Genomic DNA, 16,340 nt, shown 5'->3' with positions numbered 1-16,340 from the left:
CAGTCATTATTCTTCAGAGCACTGCCTTTATAATTCCAAACATGTTCACTTACACAGGTGTCAATAAACAGATGTATATTGCAGACAAGATGTCATGTCGCTTGCTGAAATTAGCAGTTAAGTTCGGGTATGTTTCTGACATGTTGTACATTGCTATATATTATTACAAGACACTCAGATACAGGAAAGCTTTATTTGTTTTAGAGATGACAAAGGTCATGTTAGCTCGGCCATATCTGATGTGTAATGATAATGTAGACAAAGAGAGGTACACTGAGGCTTTAAGGGGACAGTCCTGGTCTACAAAAATGAGACATGCTGTAGCAAGGGATATCAGTTTTTACAACAGAATCTGTTATATCAGTGAACTAATACCAGAACAACAATCTGCTCTAGAGAATACAGTGTGTTTATTATTCATTCCAGTGTTTGTAATGTTACCCTTCCTAGAGTTCTTGTGTTACAGACACATTGATACAACATTATCACAAGCAGCTCTAAATGAGTTACAGGTCCTAGTCCACAATGATCAGGGACTGAATGTTTCTTTACTAGACAGAGACATCTCCTGGGAGATCCTGGGAATCTGTCAACAGATCACAGGGAACCTCCAGGCTGCTCTATACTCATACCAACAGTCACTTAACACACAGTATCCTTTACACAGAATACAAGCTGCTACACAAAGGAGAATGAGGAGAATACAAGATATTGTAGGTGAAACAAACATCCATAATTGATCTAGAAAGTTTAAAATGTTAATGCGTATTTACCTTGTTTTGCTACCTTAATTCATAGGAGGCATTTCATTTGATTTATGAACGAAAAACCACATTTAATTACTGTTCTATTTTTTTAGTTTCTTATTTGATTTTGTCTAAAAATTGTTACATTCTTAGCCACTCTTATGATCTTTTCCATTGTATATATCAATATAAATTGTGTATATGATCACTGGAAGTTGAACAAACTTTTTTTCAATGTATCACAATATACTACTATCCTATTATTCACCCTATTCTTCATATTTATGATTTGAAATGTTTTTCTTATTGTATGTACCTATGTGAACGGTTACTTATTGGTAATATAAGACATGTCATGACCATCCAAAAATTGAATCTACAGTTAGTGTATTATATGTGATGGTTGTGATATCAGCGAGAGAGGGACTACATTAAGAGCCAGTATCTCTGTGCATAAACAACCTATCAAAGAGCCGGAGTACCGCTAACAAGCCATTGAAATACGGACAGTTCAAAGTGTGTCATTTTTAAAAGTGTTATGAGACAGTGCAACAGAAAAAAATTATTCAAGTTTTACAACCCTTTCCTCAACAGGCTACTAGAATTTAATCGTTATTTGTAAAACGTTTGAAGATAAGTAAGACTCTATACCATTCTTTACTCTGTTTAGAAATTTTTCATCCTATGGTTGGAGAGAGAAAGAGCTACCAACTTCAACAGTGTAAAAACAATTGACAATAGTGTATCTATCTAATAAGTCCAGTTTATTGTTGTGTGTGTGTATCATTGTATTAAAAATTGTTTAAAACCAAGTTATTGTGGTTAAAAGAGTTAAAAGAAAGCAGTTTTTGCAATTGAATAAAGATTTGAACAATCAATATATCAATTAAAGAGGGAAAACTCACAGGCTTCTTGTCTTTGATGGGTGTTACTACTAGTATTTTTAAGGTATCCGATCAAAGTTAGGATATAATATCCTATCATATCCGTAACGTATTAAATACTTTGTTTTTATTTCGAAGCATTTTAAAGTAGAAAAGGATTTACTAAGAAAATTTTTCAAAAATGGTATTATCTAAGCAGTAACTTATAGGCCTTCAGACTAATAAACATTCGGACTAGTGGACCTTCTGACTTATGAACCTTCGGATTACTGGACCGTGATCTAAATAAATTGGTGAATGCATTATATACAAACAGAATATGCATATAGAATAAGAAATGCAAAATAAATCCAAAGACCACGAAAGAAATTCAACACGTCCGCCACGAATTTCAGGTGTGCAATCGGGTGTAACGAAATCACGAGGTGCCTGTGTGACGTTGCCTATTTATGAGCTTAAAGGCCATTATTGCGTGTACTAGTAATTCTTTATAGAATGGTCAATCTGTATAATAAATTTCAATCTATAAGTATACTTCAAACAAATGATTCAACACTGAAAAATTACAGCAATTATTACAATAAGGAAGACTTAAGGTGGTATGGGACATCTTTCGATATTATTGTGGATTAAAGAGCATTAAAATTAAAATACTTTTACCGGTTTAGAATTTCACATTTTACAATATTTAATAAAAAATACGATTTGAAAACTTTTGGAAAGGTAAAAAAAAAACGGGATTCAAACTCATGACTTACAGATCCGTAGTGAACGCTCTAACCCACTGTACTACGTTGTTGGGGGTCAAAACTGTTAAAGAAAATATTTATTTATCAATAAAATTATTTATAAAATTAAACTTAATTTTATGGTTTATTTCGATAAATCATGGAAGTGTCCCATACCACCTTAAGTAGTGGATTGAAGCTCTCATCAAATAGGAAAAGGATTGACAAATATGCGACCATACTTATGCTGCCTCCACTACACAGGTAACTTTAAAGGGACATGGTCACGATTTTGCTAAAAAAAAAATTCAGTTTTTATTATTTACATTGCTTTATAAATGCGTTTCCAATGATCAAATGAAATTTGAGTGTCATTTGTTGAGTTATATGCGAGTTACAGAGCTTTCAATTCTTCATCATGTAAACAAGGCACGCGTCCTGTTTTTGTTTACATAGGTTCAATATATCAGTAAAAGTCTTTTTCAAGCTGATTTGTCTATCCTCTTATTCATTTTAAGCATGAATGAACAGTTTCTAACGATCAACACATTCATTTTGTGTTTAAAACTAGAATTTTCACTTCAACATTCAAAATAAAAACAAAAGCTTTGTTTACATAGCGAAGAATTTTAAGCTCTGTAACACGATTATAACTCAACAAATAACATTTAAATCGAAAAAATAATTTTTTACCAAAATCGTAACCATGCCCATTTAAGGTAACAAATAGCTGTAATGGAAAGCTCAGAGGCATCGCAGAAGATCAACAGTTCTCAAGATTTGGCGTCATTGAGATGAGGTACCATGACCTGTGATATCTACAAATTTTTGAATGAATGGAGTGTTGATTTCCAAGTTGTCCATTCTCTTAATATTTGTGTATGTAGCTGATCGTCCTAGTCCAAACTAGACGCAACAATTGTCCTGATGATAATTTTTTCAGCAATGGTTACAGGAGATGAGAGCCCCAATTGGTCGTAGAAGCTTTTGACTGTGGAGAGAATTCTCGTATCACAGGTTTGATTTCATCAGAGATGCTGAATCTTAAGTTGTCTGTTTTCTAGTCCCACAAAAGGCCTAGGATACGCATGGTAGGTGTGTTCTGATCAAAATCTAACTCACTATATTACTGGTTAGGTCTTGAGGGTCTCATGCATTCATTACTGCTCAGCTGTTTGATGCAAGGTCTTAGATTCCCATTTATTTTCAGCGCAACTTGTGTTTAGAAATGAACTCAATAGCTTCTTGTTCTGTAGGGCCATCATCCATGTAAAAGTAATTGACAATGAACTCCATCACTTCTCGTCCGTGATCATGAGTTTCTGCAGCGAAATTTCCAATGCGTGGAAGTCCATACATAGCTTTAGATGGTGATGGACGATTTCCGAATACTGACGTGCACAGAACGAGGCTTAGATAAAGACAACGTGATTTTGACTTTGACGTTTATTGCTAACCACGAGCGAAGAAACCAATGAGAACGTAAAGAACGAGTTTTGTACCTTTACCACCCGGTCTCCACTGTGTACGACCAACTGGACATCGCTGAGAGATCGCTCGGTAACTTTAAAGTGAGTATAATCTTGGCCGTATACGCCGGTTTAACGTAGAATAATGACCCCCGTAGAATAATGGTCATTTTTCGACGTAGAATAATGACCCCTCGGTTATCCTTTTGCCTGAAGAATAAGTGTCATTTTCATAAAAATGAGCACACTCTACATGAAGAAAAGTGACCCCTGTAGAATAATGACCCACCTATAGATTTAAGTTTTTCAGTATATTTTTTTACTATTTGTGAAATAGTCTCTATAATATTGTAATATTTACTGTTGTTTACAGTTTACGCCTTCGCCTGTTTTGATTGCATTCAGCAAGTCTCGGTCGATCGATGTTGGTAACTTTAATGTTTTTCATTACAATACAGTTGCCTCTCTTTGTTTATGATAGTGTTTTAGAATCAAAAGGGTGTTCTAACAATACATTACACTTGTATGTAATTAGTTTTAAAAATAAAAATCAAGTTAATGAATAACCATACAAATTTTTTTCGATTTGATAAGCCTTTATCGTCATTCTACAGAAAAGTGGTATCATTTTTATCATGAAACGTTTAGTACAGCCATCCTCTTAGTAGAGTTTTCCCAATTTTTTACTTTTTATATACAAGTTGAAATTCATTGATGATTTGAACCCACTTTGAAGGGCACAAACAACAAGAGCAAACATCATGGAATACATATAAAAATGATAACATTGTTAAATTAAATTGTACAACGAGGCTAAAACCAATTAAAAATGATCACAGATTATTTTAAAAGCTTGTTAATGAAAACAGAGACATACAAAATAACATTATTGAATTATTTGTAATTGCTAACTTTGATGCGGTAACATTATAGAAATTTAATATTTCATTATAAAAAAAAATATTTCACAGCATCTTAAATATCACGAATTTTGTTTTATATTGCTTAAAGACTTTTGGTGTTTCCCCTAAATGGATTATTCTTTTCCATTTAAAAGCGTTTGAAAACAAGTAAACGTTTCCTTGTAGAAATATGGAACCAAGGTGGCGAAAGTGGTTTTAAATAGCACGAGAACCAGCCAAGAGAGATGGTTTGTTTCCACTCAGATTTTGTCAAGTACCTTGTTCGATGTAACCTTTACTCAAACTACTAAATAGCCTTGAAGGGGATGTTGCGAAGGATATTTGTTACAGTAACTCCTCCTTGTATGATGAAGTTGTTTTTCGCGAAGTTTCTTTTTTAATAGTTTGTTTTATTACTTTGTATATTTTGCCTCCCCAAAGATATAAGTATGATTATCTTTTAAAGTTCTTTACTTAGATTTGATAACGTGAGTTTTGGAATGATAAGTGATTTTATGACTATTAACTACCATCTTAGTCTTAGCAAAGTTTATATTTAGTCCTGATGTATCAGCAAAAAAAAAGAATCTAGTTCTTTTAGAATCTAATTTTTCTGGTGATCAATTTTTAGATAAAGATGTGTCATCTGCGTTTTGTGAAATTTCTATCTTTAGTATATCCAATTTTTATGCCTTTAATGTTTTTATTGTTTCTAATTATTGTTCCTAATATTTCTGCACAGAGCAAGAATAGGTAGGGTGATATTGATCAACCTGTCTGTCTGTACCTTCTTTGTAGGTAAAAAAAATAATCTGATATTATTCCATTCTAAATAATGCCCTTTTATATATTATAAAAGATTTGTATCAAATCGTTTATTAAATTTCCGAAATAAGGTCGAGTGTATGAAAGAAAAGATTCCATGGTATACAGTTAAAGGCCTTTACAAAAAGTATAACTGAAATATATGCATTCTTCATTTTAGTATAGTTCATAAGATCATATACTAATCTGATGATTTTCACCTATGAATCTTTCAATAAGGAGCCAAGTTTGATCTCTGCTAATTACTTTATCATTATATAACTTTAACTTATTAGCAATCCAGCATGACGCAAATTTGTAAATAACATTTAAAAAGGCGTATCTCCCGAATGATTAGGTTTATTCAACTCGCATGTTATTTATCGATTGTAAACTAAGCAAGCTTCAGAATTATTAGTCAACAAAATGCAAACATGTTTTTTTTAATTTGCCAAAACATTATGACCCTTATTTATAGCCAAAGTAGTAATACAACCATAGCTGCCTCTACGTCGGGGGCAAATTATAATATGAGGCGAAATAACGCGGTACTCTCCTGTGTGGTTTGTTTTTAAAACAAATTTTGTACATCATTCTTTTCATTGAAATATGGTTTAAGGAAAACTACTGCAATAGTTTTATCATACACATACTTAGCATAACCATCTCGTTTAAAAGCGTTTACAGAATTTGATATAAAATCGAACCAAGCAGCTTAAAAAAATAACAATACAAAAACAGTGCATAATATAAGAAAATTTATGTACGGAACATGATTATAAACAACCTTTAAATATAGCACACAAATCTGACGTAAACCTTGTAACCATGTGGTTGCATAATAGTTGGTTCAATGAGCTATAAATTATTAGTTTTGTAACAAGTTGAAGAGAATTGATGAGTATTTAAAAAGAAGTAAGCGAGAATATACTATCATATTAAATTTTTTAAGCCATTGCCATTTACATGTTTGCTGCCATTGCAAACATGACTATCGATATCAGTGAGTTTGTGATGGAGAAAAACCAGAATGCGAAGAAATCAATGGAAGATGCAACCTGGTTCCAACCAAACGTTTCAGCAGGAGCAACGTAATTATTACGCACGGCTTCTTTACCTTCTTTCTCGTCATTGTTGTTTAGATTTTCGACTTGACTGTACTTTTTACACCGTAGCCTTTGCTGTAACTTTATAGCTTTTACCCAGAATGCATGAACTTCCTCAGTCTCGTCTCTGTGACGTAAGCGGAGCTGAAAAGCTGATATTATAAGGGCCAATACTCCATATACAAGTTGAATTACCAGATAAATAGCTAAAATTGGTATGCTGGTAGAACTAGTTGGTAACAATGCAGATATGATAGTCAGAAATACTGCAAAAGACAGAAATACTGTCACAGAGAACGACATTTTTTCTCCAGCATCTACTGGGATTACAAATACCAGAATGTTCAGATAACCCAGAAAAATAACGGGTAGAATGATATTCATCACGTAATACAAAGGCTTCCGCTGTAGTTTGATCGTAAAATCGATTTCAGATTCTGATTGGTCTTTTTTTATCATCGAAGATGTATCTACAATTTTCCATACTCCGTTTTCTTCATAATTATAGAACTGGATCCCATTTGTAGATTTTGAGATTTCAATTTGGTCCACGGTGTGGCTCCATGTGATAAACTTGATGTCACATGATTGGGTGTCGAAAGGGAATTTGGTGATGTCCATGGAGCAGCGAGTTTCGAACACATCAAAAGGCAGCCATATAACACCGCCTACATGAACGATAGACAGGTAGTAGAACTTGCCGCCAAGCTCTTCAAATTTTTTAAACCCGTTCTTTAAAACGAGATCGGGCTTCCAAATGTCATTCTACAAATAAACTACCATATTGTAATACAAACTCTTTAGTTTTATTTCATATGATATTGCTCAGTTCAAACCTTTATAAATGCAATTGCTCTTTTAAAAAAGACGGTATCAAAAAGCTGCCAAGGTTGAAATGCACATCAAATCAAAAAGGCTTATAACAAATTCTATAACCATAACATTATTAACTACGGTTGTTTAATCTGAATTTAAAACAAAATATTGGGTATACATCCACAGGCTATTTCAGTTTACAATGCTATGTAAACGAGAACATTTTAAATCTAATATTAACTATCTATAAAGTTTATCTATATTTATAGTTAACTTATATTTAATTAAAGTATAACTTATATAACTTTTATAGCTTTCATATTAAAAGTAACTCCTTTTTGTTAACCTTGCATAGGACAATGCGTTCTTGTGTTAAGTCACCCACCAGAGAATTCGAAGCCTTGTTTCCGAATGGAAATTCGCATAAAGGTTTTAAAACATAATACAAACGGCCTTTATATTAAAAAAGAAATCATTTTGTAATTTCTTATGCGTGTATCTCGACTGGTATCGTTGGCCTGTAATTGACTTACTGGACTTTCAAGGGGCATGGTCACGATTTTGGTCAAAAATTATTTTTCCGATTTATTTACAATGCTTCAGCAAGGCATTTTTAAAAGGCAACCGAAATTTGAGTGTCATTTGTTGAGTTATATGCGAGTTACGGAGCCTGAAATTCTTCGCTATGCAAACAAAGAGTTTGTTTATATTTTAAACGTTAAAGTAAAAATTTCAGTTTTAAACCTAAAACGAATGAGTTAAACGTTAGAAACTGTTTATCTATGCTTAAAATAAATGAAAAGATAGACAAATAAGCTAGAAAAATATTTTTCACTGGTATATTGACCCTATTTAAACAAAAACAGGGCACGAGCCTTGTTTACATGACAAAGAATTGTGAGCCCTGTATCTTGCCTTTAACTCTAAGAATGACTCTCAAATTTTATATGATCATTAGAAATGCATTTCTAAAGCATTGTAAATAATAAAAACATAAAAAAGAATTTGACCAAAATCGTGACCATGTCCCTGTAAGAACTGGCATTATAGGATCTTCGTCGCATTGTCTACCATTCACACTTACGTTTTATATATCTTTTATTCTAGTTTAAGCACGGGATATTACAAATATAATGAAATTGCACTTTAACGATTAAAGGAATTGTTTTCGTATGAATTTTATCAAAACAAAAAGCATGTAGACGATATGGGGATGTCTTCTCAACAATACGACTTTAATCCAAAATGTAATCAATACGGAGATTCCCAAACCTGTCCGAAAGGGACTAAATTCTTTCAATGTAGAACCCTATTTGCAATGCCTTGCCTTTTCTGTAATGGTGTTAGTATAAAAAAACCAAATTAAAGCAACATGAGTAACTTTGGACTTGGTCTGATAGTCATCATTATGTTATGTAAAAATCTATAACTTATCTAGGTTTTATAAGCTCTGTAGATGCTCTAAAAAACCATGCTTTTATCACTCAAATTAATGTTATTTTGATTGCAATAGGTTTTCTTTTTCTTTTTTAATGCCGTAGAAACATTTTCCTTTTAATTTGATGGCAGATATGAACATAGTCTTGTAAGGAGCTACTAGATGGAGCGCGATTCCAGTAGGCATACTGTCTTAACAAAAACGATATGAACTTGACATCAGTGGAAATGAACACTTTTAAATTTAAATGTAATCATCGGAGCCATGAAAAATCTAAATCTACTACTAATAAATATTTAAGTGTTCAAGTATTTTTAACCTCACAATTTTAATAAAACAAACAGGTTCACTGGTAACGTATGTTAAACGTATGTTACTCGAAACATATGTTAAACATACGTTGCAGTTTTACCTGCGATATAACATCATAATTTTTTGAAGCATTTCAATTCTATTTTTTTTTTCGCCATTGCAGCGAGAGAGTTAATAATGATATATCTATGGGCATCGAAATTAATTGACGGTTGTTGGAGAACAAAATTGGCATTTTCTGTTTGAAAATTGTATCAAGATATGATTATATAGATGAATGAATCATAAAAAGAACCTTTAACTACATGATTGAAGATTATAACTATATTATCTGACATGATATAATTTTCGTTTTATACTTGACGTACCTGCGGAACAAATATTGTGTCAGTGTTGTTATAGTCGGCGGGCGTCCATTTCAACAGTTCGTCCGTCCATGACAACTCCAGGTAACCCGTGGTAACCATTTTTTCATCGACCTCGTTAACCTCATTAACGCTACTGACGTAGAAGCTGACGTCAAGTTGGAGAGGATGTTGCTGATTTACCACAGGGCGAACTTTTGAGGAATAAGAGTCAAACAGAGTGTCGACCAGATTCTTCAAATCATTACTGGTTTGTGACGTCACGGGATTGATCACAAAACATGCAAAACACACAGTTATTCCTAATTTCAACCACAAATGATTTGTAGTCTTCATGATGACGGTCAGTACGGAACTGCACAAACGTGGTTTATCTATGTAAGATAGTTATGTGAAAAGATTTCACTTTTCGAAATCCTGTCTAATTGACATGTTTACAAACGTTTAATGCACAGCGACAATAGATCCGGTAAGAAAATCTTCTTTGCTAATACATATCAATAAAATGTTTGTACTACGTATATTCGTTAACAGAAGGATGTATCTGTGTAATAAGGACAGGGAACTATAAGCTTTCCATCGTTCAAACCTTTGTGTCAATAAGACTGGAAAGCTTCTTAAAATCATTGTTGTTGGTGTATAGCAGTTTTGACCTTACTGTGTCTTTTTTGCTATGGCCAATATGTCTATAGTCATTTCGTTTTTATCTGAAGATATCTAAGGTATATCCAATTCAAGACATTTTAAGGGCATTGGTTTGTTTTTACATTGGTTTTGAATTAATTAACTTCCCGGCACAAGAGTTTAGGTTAATGATAAAATATTCATACTCCAAGTACTACATAAATGGTATATATTTAGACCATGTCCTCTAAACATGTTATGATAATGCTCTAATGTATTATGACGATAAGATTAGAATAAAATATATTGAATTCCAATGGAAACATTACTGAGACAAAAATCAAAACATTTGGCCACAAGTTCTAAAACATAGCGCTAAAACAGTGTACATATAGAGTTTCTGTTTCCTATTAAATCAAAATTTCTCACTTGTCATAAAATATGCAAATTCAACAGAAGAGCGATGCACGCTGCATTCTGACCAACATATATTCAAATGAAATGATTTTTTTTAAAATTAGATGTGGAGAAATGTAAACAATATAAGGTAATAGGGATCATGGCGGTCATAAATCGAGAGTAACCACGTGGTCATAATTCGTATTTTGATTTGATGCCACCCCACAATCGCAACTTCTCGGGTCTTTCCGGCAGACTCGGAAAAACACCTCGAATGTATTAACATTACCGGATGTTAGAATTTTATACAAAATGGAGTCGCTTCCCATTAAAATAAGAATCAGCTTTATTAGTCGTTTCTGTGTTATATTTTATGGTATATCATTTACTTTAATAAAGTCTAGCTTACATCTCGACAGATCGTAAAATGTGTTGCATTTATTTCAAGTTTTATAAAAAGGGGGGTTGTCATGGACGCCTAGGTAATACATTCGAGGTGTTTTTCCGAGCCTGCCGGAAAGGCCGCGATTGCAGACCCCAATGTATGTTAATTACAGGTAAAATAAAAAAGCCAAGAGTTTTTTATATAAAAAAAATGTACGTTGTTTCACCATTGACTTCTATTTACACATTGATAAAAAGCTCTATCTATGTATGATTCAATTTACGGAATTCATTATGCAGGCCTTTAAGTCCAACGTTCATTGGTCGGATATCCGGGAAGGATGAGTGGGCTGACTATCATAGTAAGTGGTTAAGACAATCTACTCGCAATGCAACATTGCAACACCTACATGTAAGGGCCTAATAATTAAATGTAGCTGCAAAAAACAAGAAATTTGTGTTAAAACCTTCGTTTTTAGTGAAAAATATTAGCAAACTGGAAATTTTTTTTTTTTTTTTAAATCTTTTCTACTTAAATGGGACATTCAACATGCTAATTATAAGTTTAATATTATGATATTTTAAATATAATTTACCAATTTATAATAACCAGTCACGTCTTTTTTAACAATTTTGCTCAATTAATAAACAATACAGGATAGTGTCTTTTCTTCAAAATGGATGAGACCCCTAAAACATGCGCATTTGAGTTGGTTAAAAAATCATATCAACATAAAAATTTGCATACATGTGTACTGATTTTTCTTACATATTAAACAACTAACAATCTTTTAAATCAGAATATACCAAACCAGTTTAAAGTTCGAACAGTTCACTGTTACCGTAAATGAATATGTGCTGAAAAATCAATGTCCGTTCAGAAAGATATTATTATATAAAAGACGTTTTTTTCTGGCGACTGACAATTGTTTTATGTGCATGCTTGATTTTGAAAAAAAAGGTTTTAAAATCTTCATATATTTTTGTTAGTCAATACAAATATTGTTTGTCTACATGTATGATTTATAAATCATGTGCAACGTGACTGTTTTCCATTTTAGATCAGTTCAAGGATCTTAATAGCTAAGTTAAATAAAAAACGATTAAAGAATGGATATTTGGGGATATTTTTACTTTTTCTTTTAAAGGGATAGCATGACATCATGATAATAGTATTAAAAGTATTTTTATAGTTATAGAGAAAATACAAAAAATGTGGTTACGATGCCGCCACACTGAACATTGCAATAGTGATGATGATGTTTGTAATGAGAAAAGACCAGAAAGCAAAGAAATCAATGGTTGATGCCACGTGATTCCAACCAAACGTCACATCCAGGATTTCATCTGTTTTAGGTTTGGATTTAAGATCATCAATGTTTGAATTTGAATCGAAGGGTTTTCCTTTCACGGTATTCATCTTTTTGCACCTCAGTTTTTGTTGCAACCGAATGGCCTTCACCCATATACCCGAAACCTCTTCACTGTCGTCTCTATGACGTAAGCGAAGTTGGAATGCGGTGATGACAAGGGCAAAGACTCCATTTACCAGCTGTATCACAAGGTACATAGCAAGGACGGGAATATTTTCAGAACTGGTCGGCAACAAGGTAGAGATGATGGTCAGGAAGACGGCGAAGGACAGGAACACAGTCACGGAGAAGGACATCTTCTCTCCTGCGTCGGCCGGGATTACAAACACCAGGATATTCAGATAACCCAGGAAAATGACGGGTAGAATGATATTCATCACGTAATACTGCGACTTTCGACGCAGTTTAAAAGTAAACTTTACTTCCGATTCTCTCCCTTCCTTTTTGATCTCGGACGTTGTGTCCAAAATATCCCAGACGGCATTCTCCTCATATTCATAGAAGTTTATCCCTTTTGACGATTTCGTTATCTCGATCTGTTCAGCAAAATGGCTCCAGGTAACGAACTTGATGTCACATGACTGGATGTCAAACGGAAAATTAAAAATATTCATGGAACATCGAGATTCGAAAACACTAAAAGGCATCCAAACAACGAAGCCTTCGTAATCGATATACAGATAGTAGAAACTACCGCCAAGCTCTTCAAACTTCTTGAACCCGTTCTTTAAAACGAGATCGGGCTTCCAAATATCATTCTACAAAATAAAAATTTAAATGAAATATATATAATAAAATATAATAAATAATAATAATAATATTATTATAAAATATAATAATAAATATGAAAAAAATAAAATATTTAAATAAAATGAAAATTAAAGTTTGCAAAATATCTACATAGATGAAAGATTGGATTACCACCACCACCACCCAAAGACTACAAAGAGCCAATTAAAGTAACTACTCTAAGCGCGTGCGTTCACTATATTAAATGCATAATTGTAGATTTCTAGACAATAAAATAGAGAAAGGACTAGAAGATTTATGTTTTGTTCAAACTAAAGAATGATTATCTATGGTACACAATTGTTCTTCTCAACCAGTTGAATTTATTACCCGCCTTAAGGTCAGACGACACGTTCCTCAATGTTAGATAACTTTTTCCAGGAATTTATTAATGGTTTACAACTACTTTGACAAGCTTTCTTGCAAAAAAGGGTACCTTACCAGGCATTTCTGCAAAATACTAGTGTATGCAATTTCCTACATAATCTTCTTGAAAATACACTTGAATTGCTGATATAAAAATAAATACATCTACAGCACAGCAAAATTCACTATAATAGAACTATATCATCGCCGGGGCGGGGCCTTGAACTCACGACCTCTAGAACCGCTAGAGCGGTCACGGTTCTAACCACTCGACCATCTAGACATATAACCAAATACAAGTAAATTTTGACCATTTTTAAAGTAATTATAAAATTAAAAAATTTTATTGGAACTCTTTATTACGAGGAGATACAAAAAAAATTCTCGAGGAACGTGTCGTCTGACCTTAAATCACTGTATCAAAGCAAAATATCTGCAGGTGAGCCAATGCTCACTAGGTATACCCCGCCCTAATGTGAGCACACAAAATAAGCTAAGTTAAACAGGAAATTAACATCGAATTTGTCAAAAAAAAATGAACCAACCATATCACAAGAGTAACAGTGTGTAACCTTGTTATATCACGTGACAGACGGACAAACAAGAGTATCAGTGTATAACCTTGTCACGACATTAGCCTTTAGGGCAATATTAAGTGGAATATACCTTTGAATTAGGCGAACAGATTTTGTCATCAAGACGATAAATTGTTCCATTTCATTTATGGCTTTAAAGATTAAGATACGACCTAACAGTTATACAGGGTTAGATTTTCTATTCTGCTGATGCATCTTTGTCATGTATTCCTTTTAAATTCTATGTCTCTTTCACATGTTATTGGTATTTAATTTTTTTTAGCTGGGTATAGATTTGTTAACGGATTAGGAAGAAAAGTAATCTAAAAATGTGAAGGGGATTTAATCAAATAGAAAAGAAAATATTTAGAACTACCAACTCATTAACACACGAAGGATCTTTAAATAATCCAATGCCTCAGTACATTCATATCTTAAAAAGTTGCTATATTATAATTTAGATAGATAGATAGATAGATAGATAGATAGATAGATAGATAGATAGATAGATAGATAGATAGATAGATAGATAGATAGATAGATAGATGGACGGACGGACGGACGGACGGACAGACAGACAGACAGACAGATAGATGATAGATAGATAGATAGGTAGACGGACAGACAGACAGATAGATAATAACGATTGGTTTTAATTTTGCTATGCTCGCGATTTATCATTTTCCCGTAAAATTAAACCCATAGTGAAGATAGAATTTCAAATAAATTTATGCAAATTCAAATAAACTGATTAAAATTTGTTTTCTTGCACCGTGAAATTAAAAAAAAAACATCTGAGAAATCGGAATTAAAACGAATTACAGTAGATAGATAGATAGATAGATAGATAGATAGATAGATAGATAGATAGATAGATAGATAGATACAACGCTAAACTACTGAATTTTCTTATTATGATTCCGAAGGAAGTTCTAACATATTAAAGATTTCAAAGGCGTAGATGTCTGTTGCAAAAAATTTCTTTAAATTAGAGAATAGATCGTTACCTGCGGAACAAATATTGTGTCGGTGTTGTTATAGTCGGCGGGCGTCCATTTCAACAGCTCGTCCGTCCATGACAACTCCAGGTAACCCGTGGTAACCATTTTCTCCTTGACCTCGTTGACCTCATTAACGCTGCTGAGGTAGAAGCTGACGTCTAACTGGAGAGGTTCTAGCTGGTTAATCACAGGGCGAATCTTGGAAGAGTAGGAGGCGAAAAGATCGCCTTGGAGTGTCTTAAGATTCTCGTTAGTTTGTGAATTCACAGAACAGATCCAAATAATGAAACAAGTAACGAAAAATTTCATTTTCGGATAAGTTACGCACGGAACATTCATCACGTTAACATGGTTAAAGTTGTATGGTTGTTTCGTTTAAGTCCACTGTTTTGTCTTCTCCAGTACCCTCATTCCTCTATAACAGAGACATGTCCTACGTTTCTTGATTACAAATATTATTATTATCAAGTCACCACCTTTTAAGCTTATTAATACCGAGCGAAAACAATGGGCATTTATATTAAGTTTTAAGAGCCGTGATAAACAACCATTTACCCTAACGTAAAGGCAGGTGTCGTATAATTTGTGAACCATAAAACAAACATTTATAGAAATCAATCTCGAGTGAACTACGCCCCCTGTCTGAGGGCAGTATCGGATACGGGCAGTAAGCTCATCCAATGAACTCTAAAGCCAAGAATGGAACACTTAATAACATTTGGAAATCCATTACAATATCCAAATACAGCGAGCAACCCCCACTGGAGTAATTGTTAGGAAGGTCTATACATCTTGATATTTCCCACATAATCATACTTTTTAAATGTTAACAATGAAGTTTTCCAACTCATTGATGGTGATAACTTGATATGGGTAGAATTCAAATTAGACAATTAAATAACTTCTCGCAGACCTGTCAGGTTAGGGTAAGGTCGAGTTGTTTATAAATCCGGACTGTTTCATTTAACACACAAAAGCACATAGATTTCAATCTCATGAATTGGCTAGGTTCTAAATAACAAGTCCTAAACCATATAGTATATTCGCCCCTGCTTTCAAGATTATAATTTATGATATAAATGAAACCAAAAAAAAAAAACAAACACTTTTGCAGTTAAAATTTATTAACAAAAAATCTTATAATATGCCCAGGTGCATTTATGAATGCGCCTGGTGTATCTAATTGATACACTTGTTTAAACAATGCATCCATAACATTCACACACAATTAAAATGGGACATAAACATGTATACGAATA

At 33.2% G+C, this 16,340-nt stretch overlaps 2 protein-coding genes across 2 annotated transcripts; both read right to left on the bottom strand.

The window, feature by feature from the left end:
* Positions 1-6,269: 6,269 nt before the first annotated feature.
* LOC128179685 (neuronal acetylcholine receptor subunit alpha-3-like) lies at positions 6,270-11,357 on the bottom strand. Its single transcript, XM_052847196.1, has 2 exons — positions 9,574-11,357; positions 6,270-7,404 (listed from the first exon to the last, which is right to left on the bottom strand). Exons 1-2 carry the CDS (start codon positions 9,904-9,906, stop codon positions 6,496-6,498), a joined length of 1,242 nt encoding a protein of 413 aa, XP_052703156.1. The 5' UTR covers positions 9,907-11,357; the 3' UTR covers positions 6,270-6,495.
* A 735-nt stretch (positions 11,358-12,092) lies between these two features.
* LOC128179682 (neuronal acetylcholine receptor subunit alpha-6-like) lies at positions 12,093-15,791 on the bottom strand. Its single transcript, XM_052847194.1, has 2 exons — positions 15,088-15,791; positions 12,093-13,108 (listed from the first exon to the last, which is right to left on the bottom strand). The coding sequence occupies exons 1-2, from the start codon at positions 15,418-15,420 to the stop codon at positions 12,197-12,199; spliced, it is 1,245 nt and encodes a 414-aa protein (XP_052703154.1). The 5' UTR covers positions 15,421-15,791; the 3' UTR covers positions 12,093-12,196.
* Between the last annotated feature and the right edge of the window lie 549 nt (positions 15,792-16,340).

The sequence above is a fragment of the Crassostrea angulata genome, chromosome 4, assembly GCF_025612915.1.
Source record: "Crassostrea angulata isolate pt1a10 chromosome 4, ASM2561291v2, whole genome shotgun sequence".
In the NCBI taxonomy this organism is placed as follows: Eukaryota; Metazoa; Mollusca; class Bivalvia; order Ostreida; family Ostreidae; genus Magallana; species Magallana angulata.
The sequence above is the reverse complement of the archived record's forward strand: the minus strand, read 5'-3'. Positions and strand labels throughout refer to the sequence as shown.